At 34.5% G+C, this 27,797-nt stretch overlaps 5 protein-coding genes, 1 long non-coding RNA gene, 2 other non-coding genes and 3 pseudogenes across 11 annotated transcripts; 5 read left to right on the forward strand and 6 right to left on the reverse strand.

The window, feature by feature from the left end:
• Positions 1-2,314: 2,314 nt before the first annotated feature.
• On the forward strand, positions 2,315-3,216 carry LOC104700006 (protein S40-1 pseudogene; annotated as a pseudogene). Its single transcript, XR_015562551.1, has one exon. The product of XR_015562551.1 is annotated as a protein S40-1 pseudogene (transcript).
• A 1,458-nt stretch (positions 3,217-4,674) lies between these two features.
• Positions 4,675-5,447, reverse strand: LOC104700008 (uncharacterized). Its single transcript, XM_010415451.3, has one exon. The coding sequence runs from the start codon at positions 5,314-5,316 to the stop codon at positions 4,876-4,878; it is 441 nt and encodes a 146-aa protein (XP_010413753.2). The 5' UTR covers positions 5,317-5,447; the 3' UTR covers positions 4,675-4,875.
• Positions 5,448-7,843: 2,396 nt separating this feature from the next.
• Positions 7,844-8,846, forward strand: LOC104700009 (uncharacterized; annotated as a pseudogene). Its single transcript, XR_015561819.1, has 3 exons — positions 7,844-7,998; positions 8,262-8,402; positions 8,497-8,846. The product of XR_015561819.1 is annotated as an uncharacterized LOC104700009 (transcript).
• Positions 8,098-9,035, reverse strand: LOC147940760 (uncharacterized). Its single transcript, XR_015561820.1, has 2 exons — positions 8,940-9,035; positions 8,098-8,514 (listed from the first exon to the last, which is right to left on the reverse strand). It is a non-coding gene; the product is annotated as an uncharacterized LOC147940760 (long non-coding RNA).
• LOC104700010 (uncharacterized) lies at positions 9,009-11,212 on the forward strand. Of its 2 annotated transcripts, none has more exons than XM_010415456.3 (4): positions 9,009-9,267; positions 9,733-10,205; positions 10,285-10,380; positions 10,952-11,212. In XM_010415456.3, the coding sequence occupies exons 1-3, from the start codon at positions 9,165-9,167 to the stop codon at positions 10,372-10,374; spliced, it is 666 nt and encodes a 221-aa protein (XP_010413758.1). In that variant the 5' UTR covers positions 9,009-9,164; the 3' UTR covers positions 10,375-10,380; positions 10,952-11,212. The 2 variants fall into 2 exon arrangements, with proteins under 2 accessions (XP_010413758.1, XP_010413757.1); XM_010415455.3 differs by having other exon boundaries at positions 10,957-11,212.
• LOC104700011 (putative methyltransferase PMT25) lies at positions 11,204-15,365 on the forward strand. The gene is made up of 8 exons (XM_010415457.3): positions 11,204-11,568; positions 11,991-12,966; positions 13,270-13,419; positions 13,516-13,786; positions 13,869-13,979; positions 14,078-14,252; positions 14,336-14,800; positions 14,901-15,365. The coding sequence occupies exons 2-8, from the start codon at positions 12,028-12,030 to the stop codon at positions 15,127-15,129; spliced, it is 2,340 nt and encodes a 779-aa protein (XP_010413759.2). The 5' UTR covers positions 11,204-11,568; positions 11,991-12,027; the 3' UTR covers positions 15,130-15,365.
• Positions 15,366-16,821: 1,456 nt separating this feature from the next.
• On the forward strand, positions 16,822-17,927 carry LOC109125560 (F-box protein At2g34280 pseudogene; annotated as a pseudogene).
• A 530-nt stretch (positions 17,928-18,457) lies between these two features.
• LOC104700012 (WD repeat-containing protein 55) lies at positions 18,458-21,415 on the reverse strand. The gene is made up of 14 exons (XM_087459607.1): positions 21,097-21,415; positions 20,965-20,997; positions 20,814-20,878; positions 20,626-20,713; positions 20,465-20,537; positions 20,107-20,213; positions 19,904-20,003; positions 19,666-19,742; positions 19,506-19,554; positions 19,368-19,414; positions 19,203-19,273; positions 19,037-19,092; positions 18,834-18,963; positions 18,458-18,730 (listed from the first exon to the last, which is right to left on the reverse strand). The coding sequence occupies exons 1-14, from the start codon at positions 21,189-21,191 to the stop codon at positions 18,660-18,662; spliced, it is 1,062 nt and encodes a 353-aa protein (XP_087315733.1). The 5' UTR covers positions 21,192-21,415; the 3' UTR covers positions 18,458-18,659.
• Positions 21,416-24,494: 3,079 nt separating this feature from the next.
• On the reverse strand, positions 24,495-24,579 carry LOC147940761 (small nucleolar RNA Z195/SNORD33/SNORD32 family). The gene has a single exon (XR_015563029.1). It is a non-coding gene; the product is annotated as a small nucleolar RNA Z195/SNORD33/SNORD32 family (small nucleolar RNA).
• Positions 24,580-24,644: 65 nt separating this feature from the next.
• On the reverse strand, positions 24,645-24,732 carry LOC147940762 (small nucleolar RNA U31b). The gene has a single exon (XR_015563032.1). It is a non-coding gene; the product is annotated as a small nucleolar RNA U31b (small nucleolar RNA).
• A 321-nt stretch (positions 24,733-25,053) lies between these two features.
• LOC147940763 (uncharacterized) lies at positions 25,054-27,597 on the reverse strand. Its single transcript, XM_087458253.1, has 3 exons — positions 27,570-27,597; positions 27,209-27,498; positions 25,054-25,488 (listed from the first exon to the last, which is right to left on the reverse strand). The coding sequence occupies exons 1-3, from the start codon at positions 27,595-27,597 to the stop codon at positions 25,129-25,131; spliced, it is 678 nt and encodes a 225-aa protein (XP_087314379.1). The 3' UTR covers positions 25,054-25,128.
• Between the last annotated feature and the right edge of the window lie 200 nt (positions 27,598-27,797).

Consider the following 27,797-nt stretch of genomic DNA (forward strand, 5'->3'; position numbering starts at 1 on the left):
CAACTCATCATCCTTTCGTGAAATGTAATTATGTTGCTGCATTTAATCACCATAATAGGTAAACAACGGGAGGCTGGATCATCAAGGATCTAAGAAATTTTGGACTGCTGCAAAAATACCTCATGCGGAAACACCCTTGGAGGCGGAAGAAAAAACTCTTTTGGAAGCTTTGCAAGATACTTGGTATAAAGGGCTACACGTCAGTTAGTTTTGAAGGTGACTGTCAAATACTCACAAAATATTATTCAGGGTTCAGTAATAGATGTTTCCATCCGAAGCTTGATGCAAGATATATTTTACTGGTCGATGAAATTTGATAATTTTCAATATCGCTACACAAAACGTGATTGTAATGAGGCTGCTCATTTACAGCAAAATTTGGTTGTAGTGGTTTGTGTATTCGATTGAGTTCTGTAATTCCACCAGATTGGCTTGTCCAACAACTATGTATTGATTCTTTCTGATTAATAAAAATGTTATTTGACGGAAGAAAAAAAAAACAGAAAACGAAACTACTTTATAGCATCTGCCGAGCATTTGATTGGGGTCGGATGAATTTTGGAATGCATGGGTACACTTGATGCTATTGGATATTATCCAAGCATACGTACGTTGCTTAATTAAACACACAAAATTCAAGAATCTGAAAGAAACGTTGGCCAAAGCCAATTATATATTTGCGAAACTAAATCTCTAAAGTCGTGAACTTATCTATATTTCCATGTGTATTTATGTACGTGTAGAATTAAACCAAATTGTAAGCAACGGATTGTAGGACAAACCCGTTTGTGGTTCGTTCTGTAGCCTGATGCGTCTGTACAACCATATATGAAACACACAAGTACACACACGGATAACCTTTTTGAAAAAATATATACATACGCATAAATAATTCAATTTCAATTGTAAAAATTTATGGTATAAATTGTACTTCGTTTAAGGTTTCATAAGTTGTAAAAATTCATCTAATGTTAATAAATGGATTTATATTCTAATACCCACTAACATTAAAATACAATACCAAAAATATTAAAAAGAGTACGCGTGGGCCGAAAGCAACGGAGCCCTGATGCGTCTGTACACGCAGACGTTTAGATTCCTTTTCAAGTAAAACACACAAAATGTGTTGTTTTCCCAACTTCCCCATATTTTAGCTTACTTAGAAATTTAACCTAGTTATCAGTATTTTAATTAGTGTATAAGATTCTAACTTATCACATAGTATTAAAATTGTGAAAGAGAGCAAAAGTAACTAGATGATTACATACTTGTTTTCTTCTATTCACAATTTCAAATCACGATCAACTATATAACAAACTGTTGTTTTTCTTTATAAAATAGATTTTAGAGTTTTTTTTTTTTAAATATAGTTTTGTATTGCATGGTATTTTGGTTTTCTTTATAAACTGTTGTTTCCTCGACCATGTAGTTTTGTGTGCCAAACTGCAGTTACTTGTCACATAGAAAACAAAAGTAGCATACATTATTTGACAAGTCTGTCTTGGTCCAGTCAAGTTTCCAGTGTTAGTATGTTTTTGCAAAATCGAAAAATCAGGCTCTTGATTCTTGATTCTTGATTCTTGATTCTTGATTCTTGATTCTTGAATCTTGATCAGGTTCTGGTAAGACTGAAAGTCCGCAATATTATCACGATCATACATAGTATTTTCGCTGTATTCACCGAATTTACTTATATAAATGTAAAACATTTTTTCCAAAAAAAGAGAGGAACATATATCATTATTTGTATACAATGGATGAGAAAAAGTCACGAGACACAAATTACGAAATATGACAAATTCACGTGTTTTCATGTCATTTAAAAAAAGAAAAGAAAATATCATTAGTTGATTTAAACTTAGAATCAGTACAAACTGATAATGACTTGATATAAAAAATTCATCATTTAATTTCTTACAACAAGTCAACAACCAAAATAAGATAAACGTCGATTTAAGGGTCATATAATTTCTTTAAACAGGGAATAATAAAAACGTCGATTTGGTTCTTGATATTTTTTGCTGGTCCTGTAAGCTATAACATACAGTATTCACATATAATCGATTTTTGAACATTCACAGATTAGACTAATTGTACAGTGACAGAAAAAGAAAAGGGACGATCCAATCGGGCTCCCCAGTCTGCAATATTATCACAGACACATAAAGGATAAGATAACTCCAACACATATCATAAAGTATCTTGCTTTATAAACTTTTTTTAATTTAACGAATTATTAAACAAAGTGTATAAGTGTACAGATATAGAAAGTAAGCGGGGTCCGCACTCAATGCAATGAATCCATGATCATGATATGACCTCATCTGATCTCAATAAAACACACAACACAAAACCCCAAAAGCAAACTCTTCTTCTTCTTCTTGTGACTCTTTACGTTTCCTTCTTCTTCTTCTTCTCTTCCCTATACACAATATATAACCCTACCATTTTATGTATAGAGACTAAGATCATTTCGAGTCTATCTTCTCTCCAAAACCTAATATCGAGATATTTATTCAATATAACATTACCAACAAAAACCTCCTCAAATGGCGGAGGAGTACGATGAATCTGAGGTACTATTCTCCAATAATGGTTTCAGCTCTGTTCACCAACTAGATGAAAAAAACAAGAATCTTCTGTTCGGTTCCTATGGAGATCAGTGGAACAAGACAAGACGTATCAAGAAGACGACGGAGGACAAGGCCTTATCGAGCTCTCTCCCGGTGAATATTCCGGAGAACATGTTTCGTAGGTACGTTGAGAAAGAGGAGGAACATTTTGACGGTGGAGAAGAGATAGTGCCGCCGCATATTATGGTCGGACGGAGGATCCAAGGAGGAGGACAAATGGCGTTTTCCGTTTGTTCAGGTAGTGGAAGGACTCTTAAGGGAAGAGATCTGAGACGGGTTCGTAATTCGGTTCTTAGGTTAACCGGTTTTTTGGAGGCTTGAATCGTTACCGGTTTGCCATTTTCTATCATAATTTCTCGTTTTTTTTTTGTTTTTGCATATTACGGAAAATTCCAGTGTTCCCGTGTTGTTTTTATCTTTAAGTAAAGGTGGGGAAAATGTGAAACAAATATTTATTTATCCCCTTCGTTCCTATTTTTTTCATATTCTTTAAATTTTCCCTAAGTTGTAATAGGAAACATAAGAAAATTTGTGGTTAATTTTGAGAAAATAACAATAATTGCTAATGTGTTAGGATTTATAATGCAATGCTTGCAAGTGTTTATCACTTGGTTGGAATTATGAAAATGTGATTGAAAATATTTTGAGTTGGATTTAATCGTAGTGCAAATGTGGACAAAAAAACTAGCCTAACCATAAAAGAGCTGTTCTGTTGTTATTGATTGTGACTTTGTCAGAGACAGATAGAGCAGAATTTGTTGCCTGTGACATCTATCAAATCAAGGTGAGAAATGTACAACATATCTGTTTACTTTATCAAAAATTTATAATCTGATCACAGTAGTAGTTATTCACTAAAATACAAAAATTACTAATTATTTTAATATTTCTATTACTGTCTAGAACAGGAATTTATTTATATAAACACATTACGGGAAACCCTAGTTTGATTTGGACCTTTTAGGCTGCAAACACGATTGAAGAGATTGAATAGGTTAAATGAATAATTTTCATCATTTGCATTGAACTCGTTCAACTTAAAAAGTTGAAAAAATAAATTAATTATACAGAAAAAATGTTCAACTTATTCAAATGAATTGAATATTATTCAACCCAATTTTACTGAACTCATTTTTTCAATTTTGAGCATCCAAATAAACCATTTGGAGCCTTAATTAACGTCTTTATAATGGTCACAATTATAATGGTCACAATTATAATGGTCACAAGAAGACATTGCCATTTTCTTCAAGGTCTTTTGATAAGGCCCAGTAAGAGATAGCTAAGCCCACTAAGGAACCCATATTGTTTTCCCTCAGAAGAACAAAACAGGGGACCTTCGAATTTGAAACCAAAACACAAAAGTCACTCTCTGTCTCTGTCTCACATACATTGGTAACTGTGCTCTATGCACAGAACTGTAAGCACGCGTTCAACAAAGATCATTACTTTACTTAAAGACACTCTTAAGTTAATTCTCTCTCTCTCTCTCCCTCTTAGGGTTTAACAACCTTGTCCTTCTCCTACCGCTAATACTGTGTAACCACGGCCCATGGCTTCACTTCTTTCCAGCTGCTCCTACAACACCGTTCCAGATTTTTCTTTTCCAATGAGTAAGATTTGCTCTGCTACTCTTCATTTTTTAGTTTCTTCTTTCCGCAATGTGGGTCTTAATAACTTCAATAACTTTAGAGCTTCAACATAAAATTTTCTTGAATTTCATTATGGTCTTGTTCCTTGTGAGAATAGAAGCTTTTCAATTTTTTTTTTTTTTTAATTGCTATTTCATTGCCTCCGTTTTTTTTTTTAGGTCCTGATACAATGGAGATGCTGCCAAGAAATGGTTGGAGGATAGTTACCTGGCTTCTTACTCCAAACTTTGTATCAACCCAATGGGTGAATAGATTTGCCTAAGATTGGGGGTTTAGGGAATGAAGCAACTTGGTCCGTGCTTTTAGGATAGATGTAGTATAAAGATTCAATGTCTATCTTCTTGTTTCTAATATTATTTGGATTCTTGAAATTGCAATCCTTTTGTTGATGATTCTAATATTATATTTAATTAACCCCATTACTACAAAATTCATCATATGTATCAATCTTGTTTTAACTTTTTCAATGACCACAATATGCAAACACACAGATTGATATTGCTAGAGAAGTATCTCGCGTAATATAAAATATCTTAGTGTAGGAGCTCTCAATGTCAATGTACATTGAGACTTGATAGAGCATAGAAATATCAAGGAATGAATGCGCTTGTGCTGTCTCTACTACGTGCATCGTGATCTTGAGGGACTTCCTGTGTGTTGTTGTTGTTGTTGTTGTTACCCTTGCCTTGACCTAGCCATGACATTGTGAGTCTTGATGGGAAAACTTTCTTGTTTGATTCTTTGTTTGGGACCTTCTTCTGGTCACTGACTGCGTGCGAGAAGCTCCTGAGTTCGTTAAGCCGCTTCATCTTCTCTTTCTTCTGCTTCTTTTTATGGAAGGAGAGGAAGAACAAAGCCACCACTTTGGTGACCTTGTTCCCTGAAGAAGCTGAAGAAGAAGGAGATGCTTTCTTGAGTTTCAAATGCCGGTTATGGCGTCGGGGACAGCTCTTGCTGATTCTGATTAGGAGTTTCCTACATGGCCGGAGAATCTTGTGGTTTAAGGTAACCAACGACTCGGCTCCTCGCATCTCTTTGGTTAGTTTTTGCTCTGTCTGTAGCAAAAGCAGAGAGAATTAAAAGGAAAAAATTATAAAATAGGCAGAGACAAAAAGGTTTGGGCTAATGTATGTGTCTCTGGGATTGTGTTGGCTTGTCTTTTGTAACCATGTCATTTGTAGTTTGTATGTCCCAGGTGGGTTTCACGTTTTGTTGTGTTAAAAGAGTCACTTAGTTTGTGGTACACCATGATTCTAAATTAGAGATTGTGAAGACTTTGTCTTCTCTCAGCTGACTAAGTCTTCTCTACTTAATGTTAGATTTTTTTGGCCATTTTCTTTTTTTTTCCTCAAGAAGCCAAGTCTTCAAAGTCAAAACACCAAATGCACATATTACCGTAGCTTGCCTATGTAAGATGAGATTAGATTTAAAGATCTCACATAGATCTAATCTAACATATGTAACTTGGTGTGATTCTAAACGGACGATAGGGATCATGCCACGTTAAAAGTTGACTTTATACAACACATCGCATCAGCCTGATGAAATGTCAATCTGTGTTCATCCTAGGTTCGATTCTGTCCTACTCGGCCGATTCTAGACAACATAGGTCTCATCAGATGGAAGAGTTTTAGATCTGAAAAATATATATTTTGGATTTCTTAGGCCGGACTAGTCTACACTACAGTCTATTTAAAAGTACAGTATTTGTAGTTGAAGGTTTGTACTTTCTGGTTTTAGTTTTTGAAAATAACTATCTTTAATAGCCATTTTGTGTTTTGGTGCACAGAAAAAAAAAACAAATAGCCATTCAAATTTTCTTTGTATAGTTTCCTTCAAATTATCCCCTATACAACATGGATAAGTTTTAAACAACTAATTTGGTTAGTTATGCAGCAATTATGTGAGAAATCAACAATACCAATGAAAATTTTCACAATACCAATACCAACGAAATTTTTCACAATACCAATAACAAGTTGTTGTTAGATGACATTTCTACCTGAAATTGAAAGACAATGTTAATATTGGTCAGGTTGTGATATACGTTTTCTCTAATTTTATATAATAAACTTACATATTGTAGAATATATATAATTATATGACTAGCTAGCTAGTAATTGGTTTTAGGTCGACATCTTCTAGTGTTTGTGTATGGTTGTGATTAAAAAACGTGTAAAAATCAATACGTTATATAAACCGGCTATGTAACATTCATGACAATAATATTAATAATATATTGGATGTTGTGCATTCGTCATTTATTTAATCACATACGTTAAGTTTTAGAGGCTGAATATTAATTACTTAGAGATACATTTCAATATGTGTAACTTAGTTCATCCATTTTAAAAATTTGGATTTTTTTTCAGAGGCATTCTCATTGCAACGAATTATGCCATCATCACAGAGTGTATACTTTTCCATAGATTTGAGGGTTTTGATAGGAATGTATCTTTCTTAATATAAGACAATATATATGATAACTCATGGTATTTGTATTGTACACTGCTATACAAAATGTAGGGAATTAATGATTATGAGCGTATAATATTAGCAATGCTTTTGATGTGTCTTGTAACATCCTCGATTTATTTAGAGGACATCACATCACATGCACTTCCACAACATATATTATAGTATAACTATTCTAAATTAATGAGTCACTTCAACAGATATTTCAGAACAAATCCGTTATTCCGAGTTACCGACTGTTATGTTAAAAAAGTTATTACGATTATGTTTAACATCATACTTATCAATTGACCATAATCATGTGATTTGTCCAAACTACAGTATAATTGTTTAAGACCATCAAAAGCGATGTCGCATGGAAAATTTAAAGGATGGATCAGAAGGAGTTCCTTGGTCGACTAACAGGCTAAGAACTACCAAAGTCAATCCCCAAAGAGTCGTCTTGGCTTTTCTGTTTCGTTTACCGTTTCTACTTCTACTCAATTAAGTGCGCAAATCAATCTCACTTTCACAAATATAAATTAACTCTAGTGTCACATATACAAATACCACTAGTTTTATTTAATTTTATGTCCTTTTTTTATATAGAATTGAAATGTTATCTATATCTCATAAAATGGTGTTTCTTTATGTTTCCAATATCATTCTCTTTATACTTTTCGTTAATCAGTTGATTTTTTTTTTGTTGAATGATGAAAAAATAATTAAATTGATCTCTCTTGTAAATTAAAATGGATTTTAGTTAAGAAAGTAATTTTAATGCTATATTGTTATTTTTCTAAAACATTAGTGACAAGGTGAAACTATAAATGGAGAAAGAGAGAGCTCATTTTACTTGTATATAATATGCTTTGTTACGTCGATTAACTTGTGCATTCCTTCTTCTTATGTTATTCACTTGTATATATGATTGTTTTGTAGATTAACTTGTTCATTGATCATCCTTCTTTTGTTCTTTACAAACAAAAGGATAAGAAAGCTCGTGAGTTTTTCTTTTGATATACAGTCTACCAATTTAATTTCTTCCAATTTCTTCATTCTTCTTTTCAAAAGATATATATAACTTTTTCTTATGTACAACATATGGGTACGTGCATGCAGGAATTATTGGTGATCAGAATATGGCTGATCAGGACTTGCCCTCCGTTATAAACGTAGTTCTTGTAGTCAAGCTTCTAGACCATGTTGCAGCTATTCAAACCCAAAACACTGGGAAATCGTATACTCACCAGATAAAGGTGAAATAGTGTTTTGATGTACATTCAAATAATCAAATATGAAGTGGTCTCTCGTATGCTTTGCCTTCAGCTGATCATACGATCGAGTATCGACGATGAACACTAAAAGATATATTTTTTTATTTTCTTAAATAATTTTCATAGTTTTAAATGTATTATACATATATATAGATTACTATACTCATACACGTTCACGTTGTCCGTACCAAACTATTGTAAATGTTAATAGAATTTAAAATATTGCAAATCATTTGGGTTCTCAGGAAGAAAATGATAAATTTATGGAGAAAGAAACGAAGATGGAAGAATCTAATAACCTTGCAGAAGCAGAGTTAATAATAGCGATGAAAGAGAAGTCACGGATGGAGCATGAGCATACCATGAATATGATGACAACACACAACGTAAATTTGTATTCAAAAACCTCGTATAGGTTTGTTCTTCACTTCACAACATGTGATTGATTTTAATAATCTCTGGTTGATCGATCTTTTTCAGGTGGAGGTGGAGCATGCGCTAAAACAAAAAGAGGAAACACATGAACAAGAGATGATGAAGCATTATGTGATTGATGTCTCCGACTCTGCTACTGATCATAATAAAGTACTAATAAAAGATCAACCACATAGATTCGGTGTGATTGTTGCAAAACTTTCAAATTATCATTTACTTTTATTTTGTGTGTTTTATTGTTTTTGCTTTTTTTACTTTTGCATTTTCCCAACTCTATTGTAGTAAATGTTAGTGTCAAGGATGTCTCCATACCATACATGTACAAAACCTTGTTTACCCAAATAAAATGTATCTATTAAATCATACTAATAAATATGAACAAAATTGTGAGTTAATTAGAAAGTGATCAAGATGCATATTTTCAAACTAGTTTTATATTCCTTAATTGTAAAAGAATACTAACAAATAAAGAACCAAACGAACCGTACGTAGTAGATTTGGAGCCGGACCGACACACACGTTTAATAAATGGGATCCGCCTTATCTTGTGCCTCTTTGACTGTTAGTGTGACATTTGATTTTCCCCAACACATACAAACAAAAAGAAGAAACCTCAACTCCACCCTACATCACACAACCCAACAAAAAAGCTCAAGAAAATCTTTAGAGTGAGAGAACGAACCAATACCAAACCTTTCTTGTTTCCAGTGATCATGCCTCCTGGGTCGAAGAAAAGAAAGGCCTTGAAGAAGAAGCAGCAAGAGGAACAGGAATCCATTGGAGCTGGTGCCAACAACAAAGGCTTCAATGGTCATGGTAGGTACTCTCTCTTGGTTACTGTTTTGCTTTTAATTCAGGATTTTTAGTTGTTGGGATCGATATTAATTTTGGTGGGTTTAGTTGGGTTTTAGGGGAATTATGTATCTTCTCTCTCTTAAACAGATTTGGTGTTAGGTAAAGTTTCTTCCTTTGTCTTTTCGAATGGCTCTGAAACTTTTCGTATTACACACAAGACGGAGTGAAATGATGCTTTGATCCTACTTTATAGCGAATCTTTTGAGGATTTTTATGAAGAATCTGTACATGTATTGAGATTTAGCTAATCTCTGGTTAATTATTGCTCCAAAGTTTGTGACTTTTCTTTAATCAATATGATTCGTGTTTAGTTGTCTGTGTGTTGTCTTCTTGATTCTTGCAATTTTTGTTCTATCCTTTTCCAGTAATGTTCCCAAGAGAGTCTTTTATTGCGCCTTTAGCAGTTTCTTTGATCTTTATGTGAAGGGAACATTTCTGGACTTGATGAACATGGAAGTCAAGATGATAGAGAAAGTGATGGCAACCTGAGTTCTCCTGGTTCTCAGGGAAATGATGATATTGGGACAAGAGACCCATCTCCTTCACCTCCTTCATCATCTGGTCTGGGGAAAGTCACTGTTAAAGAGCAAACAGACAGTACTCGGGCACAAGGAGTGAAAGAGGCTGGTGGTACTTCAACTTTGGAAATTGCACCTGCTGTTGATTCTGACAAGCCTGTGGGTTCTTCTTCTGCCTCAAAGGTTGTGATGTCTGACAAAAATGAGCAAGTTGAGAGCTCGACAGACTCGGATTCTGTCCAACAGAAGTCTGGTGAAACCGAAGAAAAGCATAGACTAAAAGAAGCGAAAGAAGTTAACATTCCAGGATCTGCTGCGGAGGCAAGCAAAGAAATCAAGAGAGGGAAAGAATCTGAAGTGCCAGAATGTTCGGAAGAAAGGGTACCTTTTTCGTTCTTTCCTCCTCTACTTGAGCTAATTCTATCAGTTTCCTGAATCATTTGCCATATGTAATATGCAGAGTCTTATGCCTTCTGGTCCACCAGTTGTTCGAACCTCATGGTTGAGTTGCTGCGGTTTGTTTGATATGATCGCAGGATCTGAAAGATAATTTCAGGTTAGTCTAAGACTCTTTAGTTTAGCCTGTTTAGGAATCTAAGAAGCTGTATCTTTTATAGATTAAATTCTCTAAAACTGGATAACTTAAGACTCTCAGCATCTGAACATCCTAGATTCCTAGTAAGATTAGTAAGAGGGTTCGTTGACTTGAGCGAGAATTTTGGATAGGGGATGGCTCCGTAAGTAGAGTACTGCTTCCTAAGAGTTTCAACCATTTTCTATATTAACACTTACGGTTAAACACTTCTTCAGAAGTATTTTTTTTCTACTTTTTCCGGTCATGTTCTTGCTTTGAAGTGATTTAAAATTGGTTAGAAGTTAGAAACAATGAAAAATATTCAAGTTTATCTAAAAACAACACTAATTTGGGGCTACCAGTGATATATATATAGCACATTAGCACTGTAGGATTCTAGTCTCTGATACTTTGTTTGGTTTACTCGATAGCTACCTCGATGCTGTTTAAGTGTTCTCTCTCCATTCTTATCTAGGGATAAGTCCATCTTTTTTCACTTATGTGTCCTAATCTTTCTTTTGGTGTCATCAATATCTTTGGTGTGATGATGAAGAGCAGGAGGAGGAAAAATCAGCAAACAGTGGGCAGCAGAAAAGCTCAAATGAACAGCCAACAAAGACATCATGATTCATGGGTCGTATATTCTTCTCTGTACATTCAAGCATTAATGTCTTTTATATGACTGTTTATTTTAGCAACATACAAACAAAGAACATATAATCTTGTGTTCATGTTTTGGAATTTTAGATTCATGAGAACTGAACACATCTCCTTTTTTAATGGACTTACCAGATACGGCCTTTTTGAGACGAAAGAATGGGCCGTATGAGTCCGCTAGCTGTTTACTTTAAGACAGCAACGTTTAACGAAGCCGCTGACATTTTTATGTTCTTGAGATCTGTCAGTGTCGGTGATCGACGCGGCGGCAGAGAGAATAAATAAATAAAATCTTCGAAAACACGAAAAATTAATTGTTTATTTAAAAAAGCTCCCCTTTTTTTTTTTTTTGACAACGGGATTTTTGGCGTTTTTAAGGCCGTAAGCTTGCTCATTCGAATCAAACCCACTAGTAGCTCCTTTTACTAGATCCGATCCCAAAATATCCTACTTTCCTTGTTCACAAAGTTGCAATCTTTTGAGGATCTTAGACTCAACCCATAATTTCCTCTGGTAAGATTTGCCTCAATCTTTTTTACCAGTAAGCCTCATTGCTTCCGGGTACTGCTTTGATGTTTGATTCGACGCTGCTCATTGAATCTGTTTTACTTATTTATTAGTAGATGATGTTTGTACTGAATTGTGATTTGTTTTGGTGTTAAATTTGATTGGATCCTTGTTTAAAATTTTTTTAACTTTTCATTGAGTGTTAAGATCCGAGGTATGTTTTAGTTTGGTCATCTAGATCTGTGCAGCTATGTGTTTCTTGCTTTGTTTTTCATATATATGCAGAGTTATCTTGTCCTCTGTGACAAGTTTAGAAATTTTTGAGCCTAAAAGCTAATAAACATATGAGTATGGCTGCATCGTGTTGTACTTTTTTGTTTTTGGTTTATTGCGCCGTTGAAAACTTTTGCTTTGTGATTGGTTTTCAGGTGAATGTGAGTAAAGGTTGCATTTGGCTCGAGGAACATGGCGATGGGGAAGTACTCCCGTGTAGACGGGAAGAAATCATCAAGCTATGGTTTAACCGTTACTATTGTTCTGGTTATTTCCTTATGTTTAGTTGGGGCGTGGATGTTCACGTCTTCCTGGTCTGCCCCGGCTGATTCTGTTGACTATTCCTCAAGTGATATTGCAAAGGATGTGGAACCTGTTACTAAGAATGACTTGAAGAAAGAAGAAGGCGATCGTGATCAGAAGAACTTTTCTGATGAAAAGAACGAGGAAAAAGAGGTTGTGACTGAGAACAATGAAGTGAATACTGAGACAGAGAAATCTGCTGAGGGAAACCAGGTCGATGAGAGCTCTGGCGAGACAACTGAGGCAGTCGAGGAAAAAAAGGTGTCTGATGACAGCAATATTGATGGAGATGGGGAGAAAGAGAAGAAGAATGTAAAAGAAGTAGAATCTGAAAGTGATGAAGCAAGTCAGAAAGAGAAAACGCAACTGGAAGAGAGCACGGAAGAAAACAAATCTGAGGATGGTAACGGAAACGAAGAAAAGTCTGAAGAAAAACCAGAAGAGAATGCTAGTGAAACTGAAGAAAGCAGCACGGAGAAGAGTAACAAGGACGTCTTTCCAGCTGGTGACCAGGCTGAAATCACAAAAGAGTCGAGCACTAGAGATGGAGCTTGGTCGACCCAATTGGTTGAGTCACAGAACGAGAAGAAAGTACAAGAGTCATCGATATCTAAGGACCAAAGTAGCTATGGATGGAAAACTTGCAATGTGACTGCTGGGCCAGACTACATCCCTTGCCTTGACAACTGGCAAGTTATCAAGAAGCTTCAATCTACAATGCATTATGAACACCGTGAGCGTCATTGTCCTGAGGAATCTCCTCATTGTCTTGTGACTCTTCCTGATGGTTATAAGCGGTCCATCAAGTGGCCAAAGAGTAGAGAAAAGGTAAACTTCTTGACGAGAGAAAGCTCTTACTCTTAACCAATGATGAAACTAAGGTCCTAGACAGTTTCAGTATCCTCCAACAAATCCCCTAGCTCTCCTTTAAACCTTTAGCTACCAACAGACCTACGTAAGGTCTGTTGCTGAGCTGGAAAAGCTACAATTCCCTGCTTTACCCCTGGGCTAGTTACAAATACAATAGGACTGCGCCATAATTAACAAGAAGACTTTATCAATATGTAGAGAAAAACTGCTTGCGCTCCTTTAAATGATCTGTCGTGACAGCTATTTGTTATGTAATCGCAGATCTGGTACAACAATGTTCCCCACACCAAGCTTGCAGAGATCAAGGGACATCAAAATTGGGTGAAGATGAGTGGTGAACATCTCACTTTCCCTGGTGGTGGTACTCAGTTTAAGAATGGAGCCCTTCACTACATTGATTTCATCCAACAGGTAATTTTTTTTATAATGGCTAGTTGGCTACATAATAAGCATCTCATTACTAAGCATGATAAATTGATAAGTATTGAATTAACTATATTGTTTCAGTCACATCCTCCTATTGCTTGGGGAAATAGAACCCGTGTTATATTGGATGTTGGGTGTGGAGTTGCTAGCTTTGGGGGTTTCCTTTTTGAAAGAGACGTGCTTGCTTTATCATTTGCTCCCAAAGATGAGCATGAGGCGCAAGTGCAATTCGCGCTGGAACGTGGTATTCCTGCAATGTTAAATGTTATGGGAACCAAAAGATTACCCTTTCCTGGTTCTGTTTTTGACCTTATCCATTGTGCTCGTTGTAGAGTCCCTTGGCATATTGAAGGTAAAAGTGTGTCCCATTGTATTCTTTTGCCTTATTTTTGTTCTTTTTCCCTTACTTTTTTTTGTTGTTGTCTGAAATGAAGGTGGTAAACTCCTTTTGGAATTGAATCGTGCTTTGAGGCCGGGTGGTTTCTTTGTCTGGTCAGCAACTCCAGTCTATAGGAAGAACGAGGAAGATTCTGGTATATGGAAAGGTTAGAAACTTGATCTTTCTTCTGTGTTTGCTCCTTGCCTCAAAATAGGCTTTTGAAATATGATTTCTAACTTTGGAGAGGCCTTCTTTGTGCTGTAGCAATGTCGGAGCTCACAAAGGCAATGTGCTGGAAGCTGGTGACAATTAAGAAAGACAAATTGAATGAAGTTGGGGCTGCCATATACCAAAAGCCAACTTCAAATAAATGTTACAACAAAAGACTTCAAAATGAGCCACCTCTCTGCAAGGATTCCGATGATCAAAATGCAGCCTGGTATAGTGACCTAAAATCCTGCGTAAATTTACTATTAGTAAACCAATGCAGTCTGATGCTCATATGTTGAATTTGTGGTTTAGGAATGTTCCACTTGAGGCATGTATGCATAAAGTGACAGAAGATTCATCGAAGCGAGGAGCGGTGTGGCCAAACATGTGGCCAGAAAGGCTCGAGACTGCGCCTGAGTGGTTGGATTCAAAGGAAGGTGTTTATGGAAAACCTGCACAAGAGGATTTCACAGCGGACCAAGAGCAATGGAAAACTATTGTCTCAAAGTCATACCTTAGTGGCATGGAAATCGATTGGTCGAATGTGAGAAATGTGATGGACATGAGAGCAGTCTATGGAGGATTTGCTGCTGCATTGAAGGATCTGAAACTATGGGTGATGAACGTGGTTCCTGTAGACGCGCCAGATACACTGCCGATCATATATGAACGTGGTTTATTTGGAATCTATCATGACTGGTGTGAATCATTCAACACTTATCCCAGAACTTATGACCTTCTCCATGCCGATCATCTTTTCTCTACCCTGAGGAAGAGGTAGATAGCATCACCGATTCTTTTTATTCTCTCTCAAATGCAGAGCTTGATGATCTGATATGATTTGATGAATATCAAACCCTTTTCTTTTGCATTACAGGTGCAGTTTGGTGTCGGTAATGGCTGAAATTGATCGAATTCTTAGGCCACAGGGAACTTTCATCATTAGAGACGACATGGAAACAATAGGAGAAGTTGAGAAAATGGTGAAATCCATGAAATGGAACGTTAAAATGACGCAGTCCAAAGATAATGAAGGCTTGCTTTCCATTCAAAAGTCATGGTGGCGTCCTGCAGAAACTGAGACAATCAAATCTGCAATAGGTTAAACTAGTCAAAAAGAAAAAGTAAAGCATCACTTGAATATAGTTTTCAGTAAAGTTGGTTCTTTCAGGCCTTGAGAGATGTTGTATACGTAAAACTTTACAACATAAGATTGTTTTACCGTGTTAGCTCTCAAAAGGTATATACAAGATGAGTTTTCTTTTGTTTTTCTGAAATTTTGTGACTCTGAGACTCTTCCCGTATATGATAATGAATATATAAAGGTTAGACATTAAATCAACATTAAATAGTTTGGATATTACCAATATAACATGGAGAAGTTACTTTAGCAACAAAGTTATCTTATACAAACAGAGTGTTCTTCTTATTAGCTTACAGTTAGTGGCGATGAATCTTTACCGACCTGTTTTGACAAAAGGAGAGTTGACTCAAATAATTTCTGAGCTTCTTTATGTGAAATTTGTACTAATTTATAATTCATTCAGATTTGTTGCATCGTTTTCGAACTCAACTGAAATAAAAGAGAAAGATTGAACTCGAAGCAGCTATTCTTTTTGTACTGTTTTTGCAAACTCCATTCAAAGACAAGACAAAACAGGAATTCAGTTATCAAACTAATCCAAACAAAACCGTAATTCAATTATCCGAAGTCAAAATTTATAAGGATCCAAACGGTTTTAAAAATTCTATACCGTAAAAATTCTATACCAGATTAGCCGAACAAAACCAAACGGAACCTGAATTTTGTGTAACTGAAATGTGTTAAACCAAATTCTATTAAAAAATACTAATTTATAAAAAACGAACCAAGCCAAAACTGAACCTGTAACAAGCCAAAATTTTGATATCTATATCAACATTCGAAATACATCTGCAATGTATCCTTTCAGTTATACTTAATTACATGGAATCTTTAGAAAAAAATATTTTCAAAATTTATCCAATTTCTATAAATCTCTCTACCTAATTCAAACATAAATATATGATTCTCTTTTCATTTTTATTTGATCTTATATTTAAATTATTTTGAATTACTATATAATACATTTACTTAATAAAATTTGTGATTTTTTTTTTTGCATATGATGTGATTCAAATTATTTTAAATGGACATATATTACTCAATCGAAGAATAGACAAAATATGCATATAATGTCCCACATTTCAATCGAAGAATAGAAAAAATATGCATACAATGTCCCACATTGCTTGGAAAAATAGAGCAATGGTTTATAGTCATACTATAAAAGAAACAAAAATGATTCCGAATACGAATGAGCAGAGATCGATTTATCAGACATTCAAATTTATAAATTTTATTTGGTTTACTTTGGTTCTTTATCTTCAAGAATTTTCAACTTTTAAAAAGTTAAAATATCATTAAATCAATGCTACACAAATAAAACATCATTTCATTATTTTGTTAACACTATTAATATTAGAATAATAGACATAATTAAGTTGATTAAATTAATATAAACAAATAAAGTGTCTCGCGGTATGCAGCGGGTTAAATCATAAAATTAACAAACAAATACAACTTACAATTTAAATTGTTTAGTTACAAATCAAATAATTTATCCCTACCACGAGTTAAAATATATTTAGTCTAAACAACAATTCGTTTTTTTTTCTTCCAGTTTACTAGTTGGATTGGGATGATGATTCTGTGTATAAATAAAGGATATATTGACTCCCTTCTTTTCATAATTCAGATTCAAAGACAGAGAGATAATATGGACTTGCTACCCAATGATGTTGTGGAGCATATTCTGAAGAGAGTTGATGTGAAATCCTTGCTCAAATTCAAGTCTGTATCGAAAATGGAAATCCAAAATCCAATGTCGTGCTTTCCAAGTAAGACAACTGATGAATCGTAGGCAATCAGGTAATCCAGATGTTCTTTTCGTATCCGTATGTGATGAATCATATCTTTTTGATACAGTGTATGAATGTATGAGAACGTTGGCATTGGGGTCATCAGTTTCTGTTAAGATCCCTACTCCTTGGGCAAAAAAAGTCTTGTACAAAGTTTGCAAGAGTAGCTGTGATGGTCTGATATGCCTCTACGATGTCAATGTTCCAAATATTGTTGTCAATCCCACCACTCGATGGCATCAAACTTTCCCTCTTTCTACCTATCAACTACTCAAAGATCATGAAGACAAGGTCAGTTCAACTCCATGGGCTAATCTTGGATTCGGTAAAGACAAAATCAATGGCACATTCAAGCCAGTTTGCTTATATAATTCTGCTGAATTTGGCGGCCTTTACAACGATGACAACAACACTACTATTTGTGAAGTTTTTGATTTTACCACCAATGCTTGGAGGTACGTTGTCCCTGCGTCCCCCTACCCGATTCTTCCTTATCAAGATCCTATATATGTAGATGGGTCACTTCATTGGCTCACTGAGGGTGAAACCACACATGTTTTGTCTTTTGATCTGCATACCGAAACTTTCCAAGTCATGTCTAAAGCTCCCTTTCTCCATCACCACCACCACTCTAATAGAGAGTTGGTCATGTGCAACCTTGATGATCGTTTGTGCGTATCCGAAAAAATGTGGCCCAACCAAGTGATATGGTCGTTTGATTCAGACCGGGGGACATGGACGGAAATATATTCCATAGATCTCAATATAGCTACCTCTTGGTTAGGGAAGCACAGATTCTCACTTTGTGGACAAGGACAAGTTATTGTTTTGTGAACCTCTAACTGGGGATCTATTGCTAACACTTGATCCCAAAACCAAATCTTATGAAATTAGTTACGAATTTTTGTATCGTACTCGTGTGTTTCCTCTTTGTTATTTCCAGAGTTTAATCACTATTCTTTAAAGGAGCTTATTATTTTCCGAAACATTGTAATTTCAATTTTAATAATAAATTTTGTCAATATTGGTTTGGTTGTGGTCTTGTGGATACTAGTCTACTACTAAATCTGCATGCTACATGTTTGTTTACGTAAGATTATTCTTACTTAATTATATGGTTTTGTTTTTCCTTGACCATCTTCTCTAGTTTCCGAAGCCGAGGAGGTTCCTACTATTGAAATGACCCGTTTTCTTGATGCAGTTGGATTTGTGTAATGCAGATTCCACAATTGATTCTATTGTATTCGCTTGCTCTCGTCTTAGTCATATCATCTTGGGTGGAGCTGATGGTTCAAATTAATTGTTCCTTTTGATAGTTTAATATTTGTATCCATTGGCATTGAGAAAAGTTGTGTACATAAAAACTCTAGAACATAGTAAGATCGCTTAACAATTAGCTCCAAAGATATATTGAAGATAATTTTGCTCTGTTCTCATGAAAGAAAATAATATTCTTCTTTGACCTTATATATGATCTTAAGTATGACTTGGTGATTGTTAGAATAAACTATATAAGAATTGCCTCATAAACAGAATTCTCTATGGAGTTTGATAATCTTACAGTGATGAATAAATACTAGTAGTAATAGTAAAGAGATTCTGAGAAAAGATGTAGTCGGTTAACAAAACTGTCAGAATCAAGTAGACAATTCAAGTATGAAACTGAAATACTATCCAAACTTCTCTGAAACAAAATCTACAAGTCTGCGAAGAAATTATTTGTAGAGTCCAGAGTAGTCGATTTACTTTTTGTTTTCCTCTTGGTGCCTGTAAAGCAAGAAAAACTCGAGATCAGATCATGTGATAGTTATCATCTCAAGGAAATGTTTAAGATGTTCCAAAAAGTTCAGTAGGTTTCTCTTTAGTTTACCTTTGGAAGACTTGGAAGGATCATTGTCAACGTCCATCCCATCGTTGTCACTGTCACTGTCTCCTGCAGCTCCAGATGCGTTCCCCGAGTTCCCATTAGAACCTTCTAGAATCTCTTCTAGGTTCCACAACTATATCACCAAAAACACAAAACATGTAAATCATAACTCTAAGGGCTTGAGTTTAGAGAGGATAAAATGATACCTTCAGCATACTATCGTGAGCTGTGCTACCGAGAAACTTGTTATCATGAGAGAGAGCTGCAAGAGAGATTTTAACAGAAAAAAAATTAGAGGTTCGTTCAAGACCGAGTACAATAGTCAAAAAAAGATAAAATGTTCTTAGACAGAGAGAATAGAATTCTAAATACCGAGATCTTCAATAGGGAAGTCGTGAGCCCCAATAGGCTGTATGATTCTGTTGGGCAGTATTCCAACGAGGCTACAGAAAAAAATGTATATAAAACTTGATTGAGTGAAGTGAAGATAAAGAGTAAAGAGCTTTCTCCCATGGAAGCAGAGTATTTTTCTGTTACCTAAGTATTCCATTATCACATCCAGTGATAACTCTGTCCTCATCAAGCTACAGCATAAATCCACAAGGCTTCCATCAGTAAAAGGGCCCCTAATGCTACAGTAACCATGTGCTTTAATAAAGTGTATCAGCATCTCACCTTTAATAGAGTATCAACTGAATTTGGAGATAGATCAACAAACCGATCGCTGTAGACAAAACAAACGTTTCAGACAGTTAGGTATCAATACTCTCTTATTTAAAATTTTCCAATGCCTTAAAACCTTTAACATAGGTACTGTCAGAGATATATGAGTTACCTGCAATCCTTGAAAAATCCCCATGAATACAACAAGAGATTACCATTCTGAGTTCCACTGATAACTTTACGGCCATTCTGAAATCAATCAGGTAAGAAGCAAACGATAACACATACATTAGATAAGTGGAAACGGTTTGGAGAGAGAAGAGCTTGGGATGACGCATCCTGGCTACAAATACTTTTCTGTTTGATAGATATATTAGTGAATAAATTACACAGGAATATACTGGAATTACCTTCATTATCACAACAGAAAGTAGTTCGTCTTCAGAAAATTCAGACTGAGATTGGAGCTTACTAGTTCTGAGATTACAGACAGACAGAGTCCCATCTCCACTAAACGGTGTCAAAGAAACAAAAATAAATGATATAAGCAGAAAAGTCTTATATGAAAATTCAAAAGAATTAACTGAATCAGATGACTACAAAAAAGCCAAACCTTGTTGCCACTAGTTTCATTGAATCAGATGCAAAGGTCATGTCAGAAATGTAATCCTCATGTGCATTAAATTCATGAGAGCAAGAGCGCTGTCTCGTATCCCAAACCTGAGGAGATGATTATACATTATCGTAAGTTATGATTTCCAACACAAGCACATAATTGCACTCCAAAAAAGTAATGATGCCCCAAATGAATTGGGCAAAACTTTAGACAGGGAATACTAAGTTCTTGAGGCAGAAGACACACACACAACTAAAATGCTAAGGACCACAAATCCTAATTCTTCTCTCACAAAAAAATTACAGAGAGACCATCAGAGTAGTTGGAATAAAGACGAAAAGGGAATGTAACAGACCTTAACGCAGCCATTATCATCTCCTGAAGCGATAGTTGTCTCAGTAACATTAATCAAAGTATTAATAGCATCCCTACAAGACCAATGCGAAAAATTCTCAATTACCAGTCAGCTAAAAATTGTATCCAAAATAAGAAAGGAAAGGGGAATTAGTTACATACTCGTGAGCATTCTCAAGATGTGCAACACTAGTACCAGTCTCCACATCAGTAGCTAGAATAGAGCAATCAGCTGAAGCAGTGACAACTCCTAAAACCCCCCAACAAAAAAGAAACATGTAATTTAAAGCAGAACTCAAGCATTGCTAAGATATGAGCTCAAATATAGTTCGAAGGTTAAAGAAACAAACTTTGGCCATCATCAATGAAACGAACAGCTCTGCAAGACTCCTTATGTGCACGAACTTTACGTTCCCTAGATCACCAAACACAAACTCAGCAAACACCCACAACGAAAGAGAGGAACTTTGCAGATAAAAAAGAGAGCTTTTTAAAAAATACCTGACAAGTGAAGAATCTGAGTCGTATCGGTATCTGCAAAAGAGAAAGGTTGGAGATTTTTACATAATTGGTCTCTCTGATTATTGTGAATTGGAAAAACGAAGGAAGAGGAAAAGAGAAAGGGAATTTTACAGATGCAAGTGGCCATCGATGAGACCAGCAGCCACTAGATTTTGAGATGGATGGAAGTCGATACCGAACGCGTTAGCTCCCAAATCGATCTCCATATCACTCCTACCCCGACCGAGAATCTTAATTACAAAAACTGCTCCCCCCACAAGTACAGAGACAAGAAGACTAGTGACTAAACTAAAGAAGGCCGTCGCGCCGAAGTGAGTAGGGTTTAAGGTTTTTTTTTTTTTTTGTATCGAGAGATCCTCTGTTTTCTAATTTTGCAATTAGGTCCCTCGGATCTTTGGGGTTCTTTTTTTCTCTGTTTGCTGACTTTTACAATTAGGACCCGTTTCTTTTCTAAAATCTTATATTTACCGATTTTTTTTGCTAATGGATTTTATAAGGAATTTGTGATGCTCATAAGACTCATAACGACTAATTTAAGTTTCACCAACTTTGGTATTTTTAATTTTCTGCATTTCCGATCAATCATGCTCTTTAATTGTTAGCTTGTTTTGTCAAAGTTTATTATAACTAAGGTGAGCTATTATTAGAGTTCGCACTATCTTTGTTCATCTTCTTCTTGGTTTTTATAGGAGCCAGGTTCTCACGATTATGTTGACAATGATTGGTTATTTTTGGTCCATCTTGTGCCTTGTCAGAGTTCTCTTTTTTTTTTTGTTAAGGTTGTCTATACTTGTGAGTGTGAAAACTGCTCAATCTTGATTATTCGTATTGACGACCATGAGGTATTTGTGCAAAATGATCTTTATACAACTGCCATTAAGACAGGATATTACTTAGAAATAAGATTCCTGATTATGATACTGACTTGTAAATCTATATAATAATAACAATCCGAATAAATGCGATCAACAGTTGTGTTTTTTCAATCGTACCTTTTGGATATTTTCTGAAAAGTCATGATGGATCATTAAAACGGTTATTTATGAAAAGTTACAAATGTTCACTGTAAAATTATATTGATTAGAGAACATTCATATTTTTGAAATCTTTATAAATTTGTCTGTTTGAACTGTTTTCATTTTTTTGCCATGATACAAAATCATCTAAAAATATAATTTCAACGGTTTATACATTTTTTCTAAATTATTTTCTAGCATTCATTCTTTTAATAAAAGATTTTTGGAATGATGAATATTATTTACATCTTTTAATTAATTTCAAATATAAAAGTTTAATGAAAATACCTAGAGTGTTTTTCCAAGAGTTAGATGGATTACATAGTGAGTTTTTGGATTTGACTTTTCAATATGGTAATAAAGATGCTTTCATATATAAAAATTTAATGAAAATACCTATATATAATAACAATCCGAATAAATGCCACCAAAAGTTGTGTTTTTTCGATCGTACTTTTTGGATAATTTTCCAAAAAAATCTGTAGAAAATTTAAATTGTTTACAAAAAGTTGTGATTGTTCATTGTAACGGTTTTTTGTAAAGTTGTGATTGTTCATTGTAACGGTTTTTTGTAAAGTTGCAACTGTTCATTGTAGAGTTGTATCTATTTGAATATTTGTATATTTTGAAATTTATATATATTTGTCTGTTTGAACTGTTTTCATTTTTTTTGCCATGACACCAAATAATATAAAATTTCAATCTCAACGGTTTTTAAAGCTCTCTAAATTATTCTCTAACATTCATTCTTTTAAGAGTAAAGAGATTCCTCCACTTCTTGATTTAACAAAAAATTTTGGAATGATGAATCTAATTTACAACTTTTAGTTAATTTTATATCTAGAGTCTTTTTCCAAGAGTTAGATGGATTATATAATGAGCTTTTGGATTTGACTTTTGAATATAGTAATAAAGATGCGTTTTATTTAAAAGCAGTTTATATGAGTTTGTAGGTATAATCAATTGCAGACACAACAGTTGCGATTTTTCGATGTACCTTTTCGTAAAAAAATGTTTTTTTTTTGTTTTTTTTTAATTCAAACGGTTGTATATGTTCATTGTAGAATTGTGTCTTTTTACTATATTTTATTTATATTTTTTCATCACAACTTTTCGTTCTAATAGGTGTGTCTATTTAAATAGTCATGCATTTTGAACTCTCTTTATATTTGTCTCTTCATCACTAACTAACAAGTTCGTTGAAACAAATTTTCCATTTTATGTTGAATCTAGATAATTGAATATAATCTATAATCTAGCTAAAATTTTAGAAATAATTATAGCAATAGAGAAAAATACAACTAAATATTGAATTTACAGTTGTGTCTATTCATCTTTAACTTTCCGTTTAAAAAATATAATGACAATCTGAATAAATGAGAACAACAGTTGCAACTTTTCGTAGTACATTTTTGTAAAAAGTTTTGTTTTATTTGTTCTTTAAAAAAAAACTCAAACAGTTGTATTTGTTCATTGTAGATTTGTGTCTTTTCACTATATTTTATTCATATTTTTTCATCACAATTTTTCGTTCTAATAGGTGTGTCTATTTAAATAGTCATATCTTTTGAACTCTCTATATATTTGTCTCTTCATCAAAAACTTACAAATCATTGTTCGTTGAAACAAATTTTTCATTTTATGTTAAATCTAAATAATTTGAATATTAATATCTAATACTTAATGTTATTCTATAATCTAACTAAAATTTTAGAAATGATTATAGTAGTATAATAAAACTTAATATAGAATTTACAGTTGCATCTATTAAGCATAACTTTTCGTTAAAAACTATTTTAATATTTAAAATTTATTTTATTTTGTTCTTAAGAGTTGTGTATTTTAATTTATTTTTTTTGTTGATACTGTTTCACTCATTATTAAATATATTTTTAATTATAGTTCTTCAATAGAAAATTACATTACTCATTATATCCATTAGTTCAATATTCTCAGTAATGATCACTTTTACATAATGATTTTTTTAATATTAGGTCTTTACTATAATTCTTCATAAAAATATCTTATATTTATAATATTTTAAACAATATGTTTTGCAAAGCTGCTATTGTATATAATATTTTTTGTTATAAGTTTTCATTTTGATGATTGTGTTTTTAGTAACAGTTTATGTATTCAAACTATTCTATTACATTCAAATAATTTCATAATGTATAGTTTTAAATTTTAAATTTAGTTTTTTTTTCTAAAATACTTCTCCCGCGATATCGTCTGAGTCCTAGTTCTAATTAATAAGGCACCAACTTAAGAAGAGTAAAACCAAAGATTTGGGATGGGATATATAAACAGGGGTACAGTAACAGTTAGCTTATTATGATAAAGCTACCAGTGTCGCAAAACGTGTTTTAAAGTTCAATTTATGCCCTGAATTACGAAATGTCCAACTACATTTATAAAATTGGACATCAGATACCAAAGGCATTATATATGCAATATTACCTCATAGATGGAGATTTAATAAGTTGGGTTAAGAAGAGGTCAGATGGTAGTGCATGTCATTGATTCAACACTATTGGTTCAGATTTATAGACTTTGGATAATTATCCTCATTCCTCTTCTCTTCTTTGTTAAGAAAATGATGTGACTATATATAGTAGATGGAAAAAAAACGAGAAAACTCAAAAATCAGATAATGAAGTCAATCATCATATTGAATCCATCGTAATGAATGCAAATAAGACTGGGGCGACAATTACATATCATCACTTTTTTTATTTGTCCAACATACAGCTAATAATAAAAAGGACAAAAGACTAAGACCATCCACAATGGTGTGGGACTTTTTTTGGTCCCCCACATTTAATACTAATATTTTGAGGGTTTCTTATTTTTAGTAGGAGCATTGGTGTGTATTTGGGTTTGGTCCCCCAAATAAAATAATATTATTTTGAAAGTTTAAAGATTAATTATTTAAAGAAAGAAAATACAAAAACATACAATTTAGAAATTAATAACATTAAAAATATAACATAAAAACATCAAAACCAAAACAAACATTTTATTCAACTCATAGAAATTTTAAAATCAAACTTCATTATCCGGAAGATGTCCAAAGTTTGTCCAAATATGCTCAATCAAATCATGTTTTAGTTGATCATGAGCTTGTTTATCCCGAAGTCTTGTTTGACGAGTAATCGTACTGCTGATATTTGAACCCACACCGGCGGCACCAATACTGGGACACTATCTTGTTCATGATGATTTCTTCACTCGCACTCAAGGGTTCTTTTTTGGCTAGGAGAGTGTCTAGGATGGCCAGCTTCTGTAGTTTCTCCTTTTCAGCTAATTCCTCTTTCTTGACATCCCACATGCTCTTATACTCAGCAAGAGTCTTCACGTTTGTGGACTGAGCATTGTTCCTCTTCGCCTTGGCAGCCTTGATCCCTTCTGGCCTCTTCTCAGACTCCTCAACACTGCAGCTTGATGACTGCGAACCTTCACCAGCTTGTTTCCTCTTTGTTGCAGGCTGAGCTGGGGTCGTGTTAATAGTGTTAAGGGATAGAAATTTCTGCTCAAACCTTAAACGAAACCAACAATGTTCAAGGTTGAATCTCTTGTTATGGGCAGCGAAGTAGATATCATGTGCATTCTTCATGATATCATTTTCAGAATGACCAGAGCTGTTCTGTCTCTCCGCAGCTGCGAATGCGGCACAGAACTTGTTAGTATGGTCATTTATCTTGTGCCAACGCTGCTTGCAATGTGTCACCAGCATCTGTTCCCCACCGTTTCTAGCGTGAGGAGTGTCACAATAGTATTTTTGAATCCTGCTCCAGAAGCTTCCTCCCTTTTGTTGATTTGCAACGATGGGATCTTTTGAAGTGTTGAGCCATGCGGAGATCAAGACTTCATCATCAGCAGGTGTCCATGTCTTTCTCTCCTTGCGCTCTTTTGGTGTTTCTTGCGAGCTGTGAGGAGAAGGTTGGGAGCTGTGAGGAGAAGGTTGGGAGCTGTGAGGAGAAGGTTGTGAGCTCTGTCCAGAAGGTGGATAACTTTCCCAATGAAAGTTATCATTTAAACCACCTTCTTCTTGACTGTTAAGCAAGTTGAAGTAAGAAGAAGACTGAAAGAAGGGATTATTAGAATCCATAGGAAGAAACGGATAAGGAAGAGAAGGAATGCGAGGAGAAGAGAAGATAAGAGCAGAGAAGAGAAGCGGGTATAGAAGATGATCAATGCGAAGAGAAGAGAAGAGAAAAGCAGAGATTAGAAGCGGGTATAGAAGAGAAGGAATGCGAAGATAAGAGATGCGAGTATAGAAGAGAAGTGAATATCATTTACAAGTGAGAAAGGGAAGATAAATGAAAGAGATTTATGGTTTAAAACCTTACTTGCAATAACTATCAAAACTTAAAGACCAAACAACAAATGTCTAATCACAATTTATGACAAGTACACATTACAACTACCAAATTAAACAAGAAACTATGAACAAACAACACTAAAATTAAATACAACCAACTACACAACAATGCTACCAATTTATTACAAGTAAACATTACAACTACCAAATGAGAAACCTAAAAAAAAACACAACCATACGAATCAATGCGAGACATCATACGAATGACATTGTTAAAAAAATTTATCCAAAAATCATACGAATGACAATGACTATCTTAATCAACCAAAAGTTGTATCAAAATCAATGTCAAAAACATTTTACCAACCATACCAATGACACAACAATCACCAAATTGAAAACCTTGATAAAAAAAAATTTAACCTATCTCAATGTTAAAAAAATAGACCGAGACACAAAGATGATGATCCTTTAACATTTAAGAAAAAAAAACCAAAGTTTAACGATACTCAATGTTTTAAAAAAATTTTGACCAAGACACAAACATGTTTATAAGATCAACAACTACAGCAAAGGACAAACGACACAGACACAACTCGATCTTCACACAGAGACATAACGATCCATCGAACAAATGAAAAAAACAAAAAAAACACCAAAGAAACATAACCTAAATCATTTACCCTAATTCAATATCCCTAAATCAATAACCCTAATTCAATAACCCCAATTAATTAACCCTAATTGAATAACCCTAATTCAATTACCCTAATTCGCAAACCCTAATTATCTAACCCTAATTCGATAATCCCAAATCCCTAACCCTAATTCGATAATCGGCGCCAATCAAGGTTAAATCTCATGTAGTGGGAAGAAGACTAACCTTATTTAGACGGATATCATCGGGAGAGAAGCTCGAACCGCCGGACAAGCTTCGGGTGACAGGGACAGATCGCTTCGGGAGAGAAGATCGAACCGCTGGACGTCTTAGGTATTGAAGATCGGACCGGCTTCGGATGCGACAGAAGATCGGCTTCGTTAATCTGGCAAGATTTTCCGGTGAAAAGAACAGAACGTCGTGGAGGATCGAATCGCCTTCGTGGTCGCCGTCAAGAGGGAGAAGAAAGAACTCGGGATGATTTTGTCTCCCGAATACATTTTTTTTAGACCTAGCTTATTCGAGAACAAATCACACGGCTACACGTGGCGAAGAGGACGGTAAAAAAACGTCCCCAAATAAGAACCGTTTTTCAGATATTGGGCTTTTTTCATTTAAATTTAAATCCAATAAATATTGGGGACGGGCCAAATCCACGCCATTGTGGATGGTCTAAAGCAGACCAATGACGATATTAAGACAGAAGTACGGAAGAAAAAACCTTAAACTGGGGAAACGGGTGGTACATCTTATAGACGCATGTGATTTTAAGGTTGTGAAGCCTCCTCCTAACCAATTTATATATAACTCAGTC

Source organism: Camelina sativa, chromosome 7 (assembly GCF_030686135.1).
Source record: "Camelina sativa cultivar CO46 ecotype springtype chromosome 7, ASM3068613v1".
NCBI lineage: Eukaryota > Viridiplantae > Streptophyta > Magnoliopsida > Brassicales > Brassicaceae > Camelina > Camelina sativa.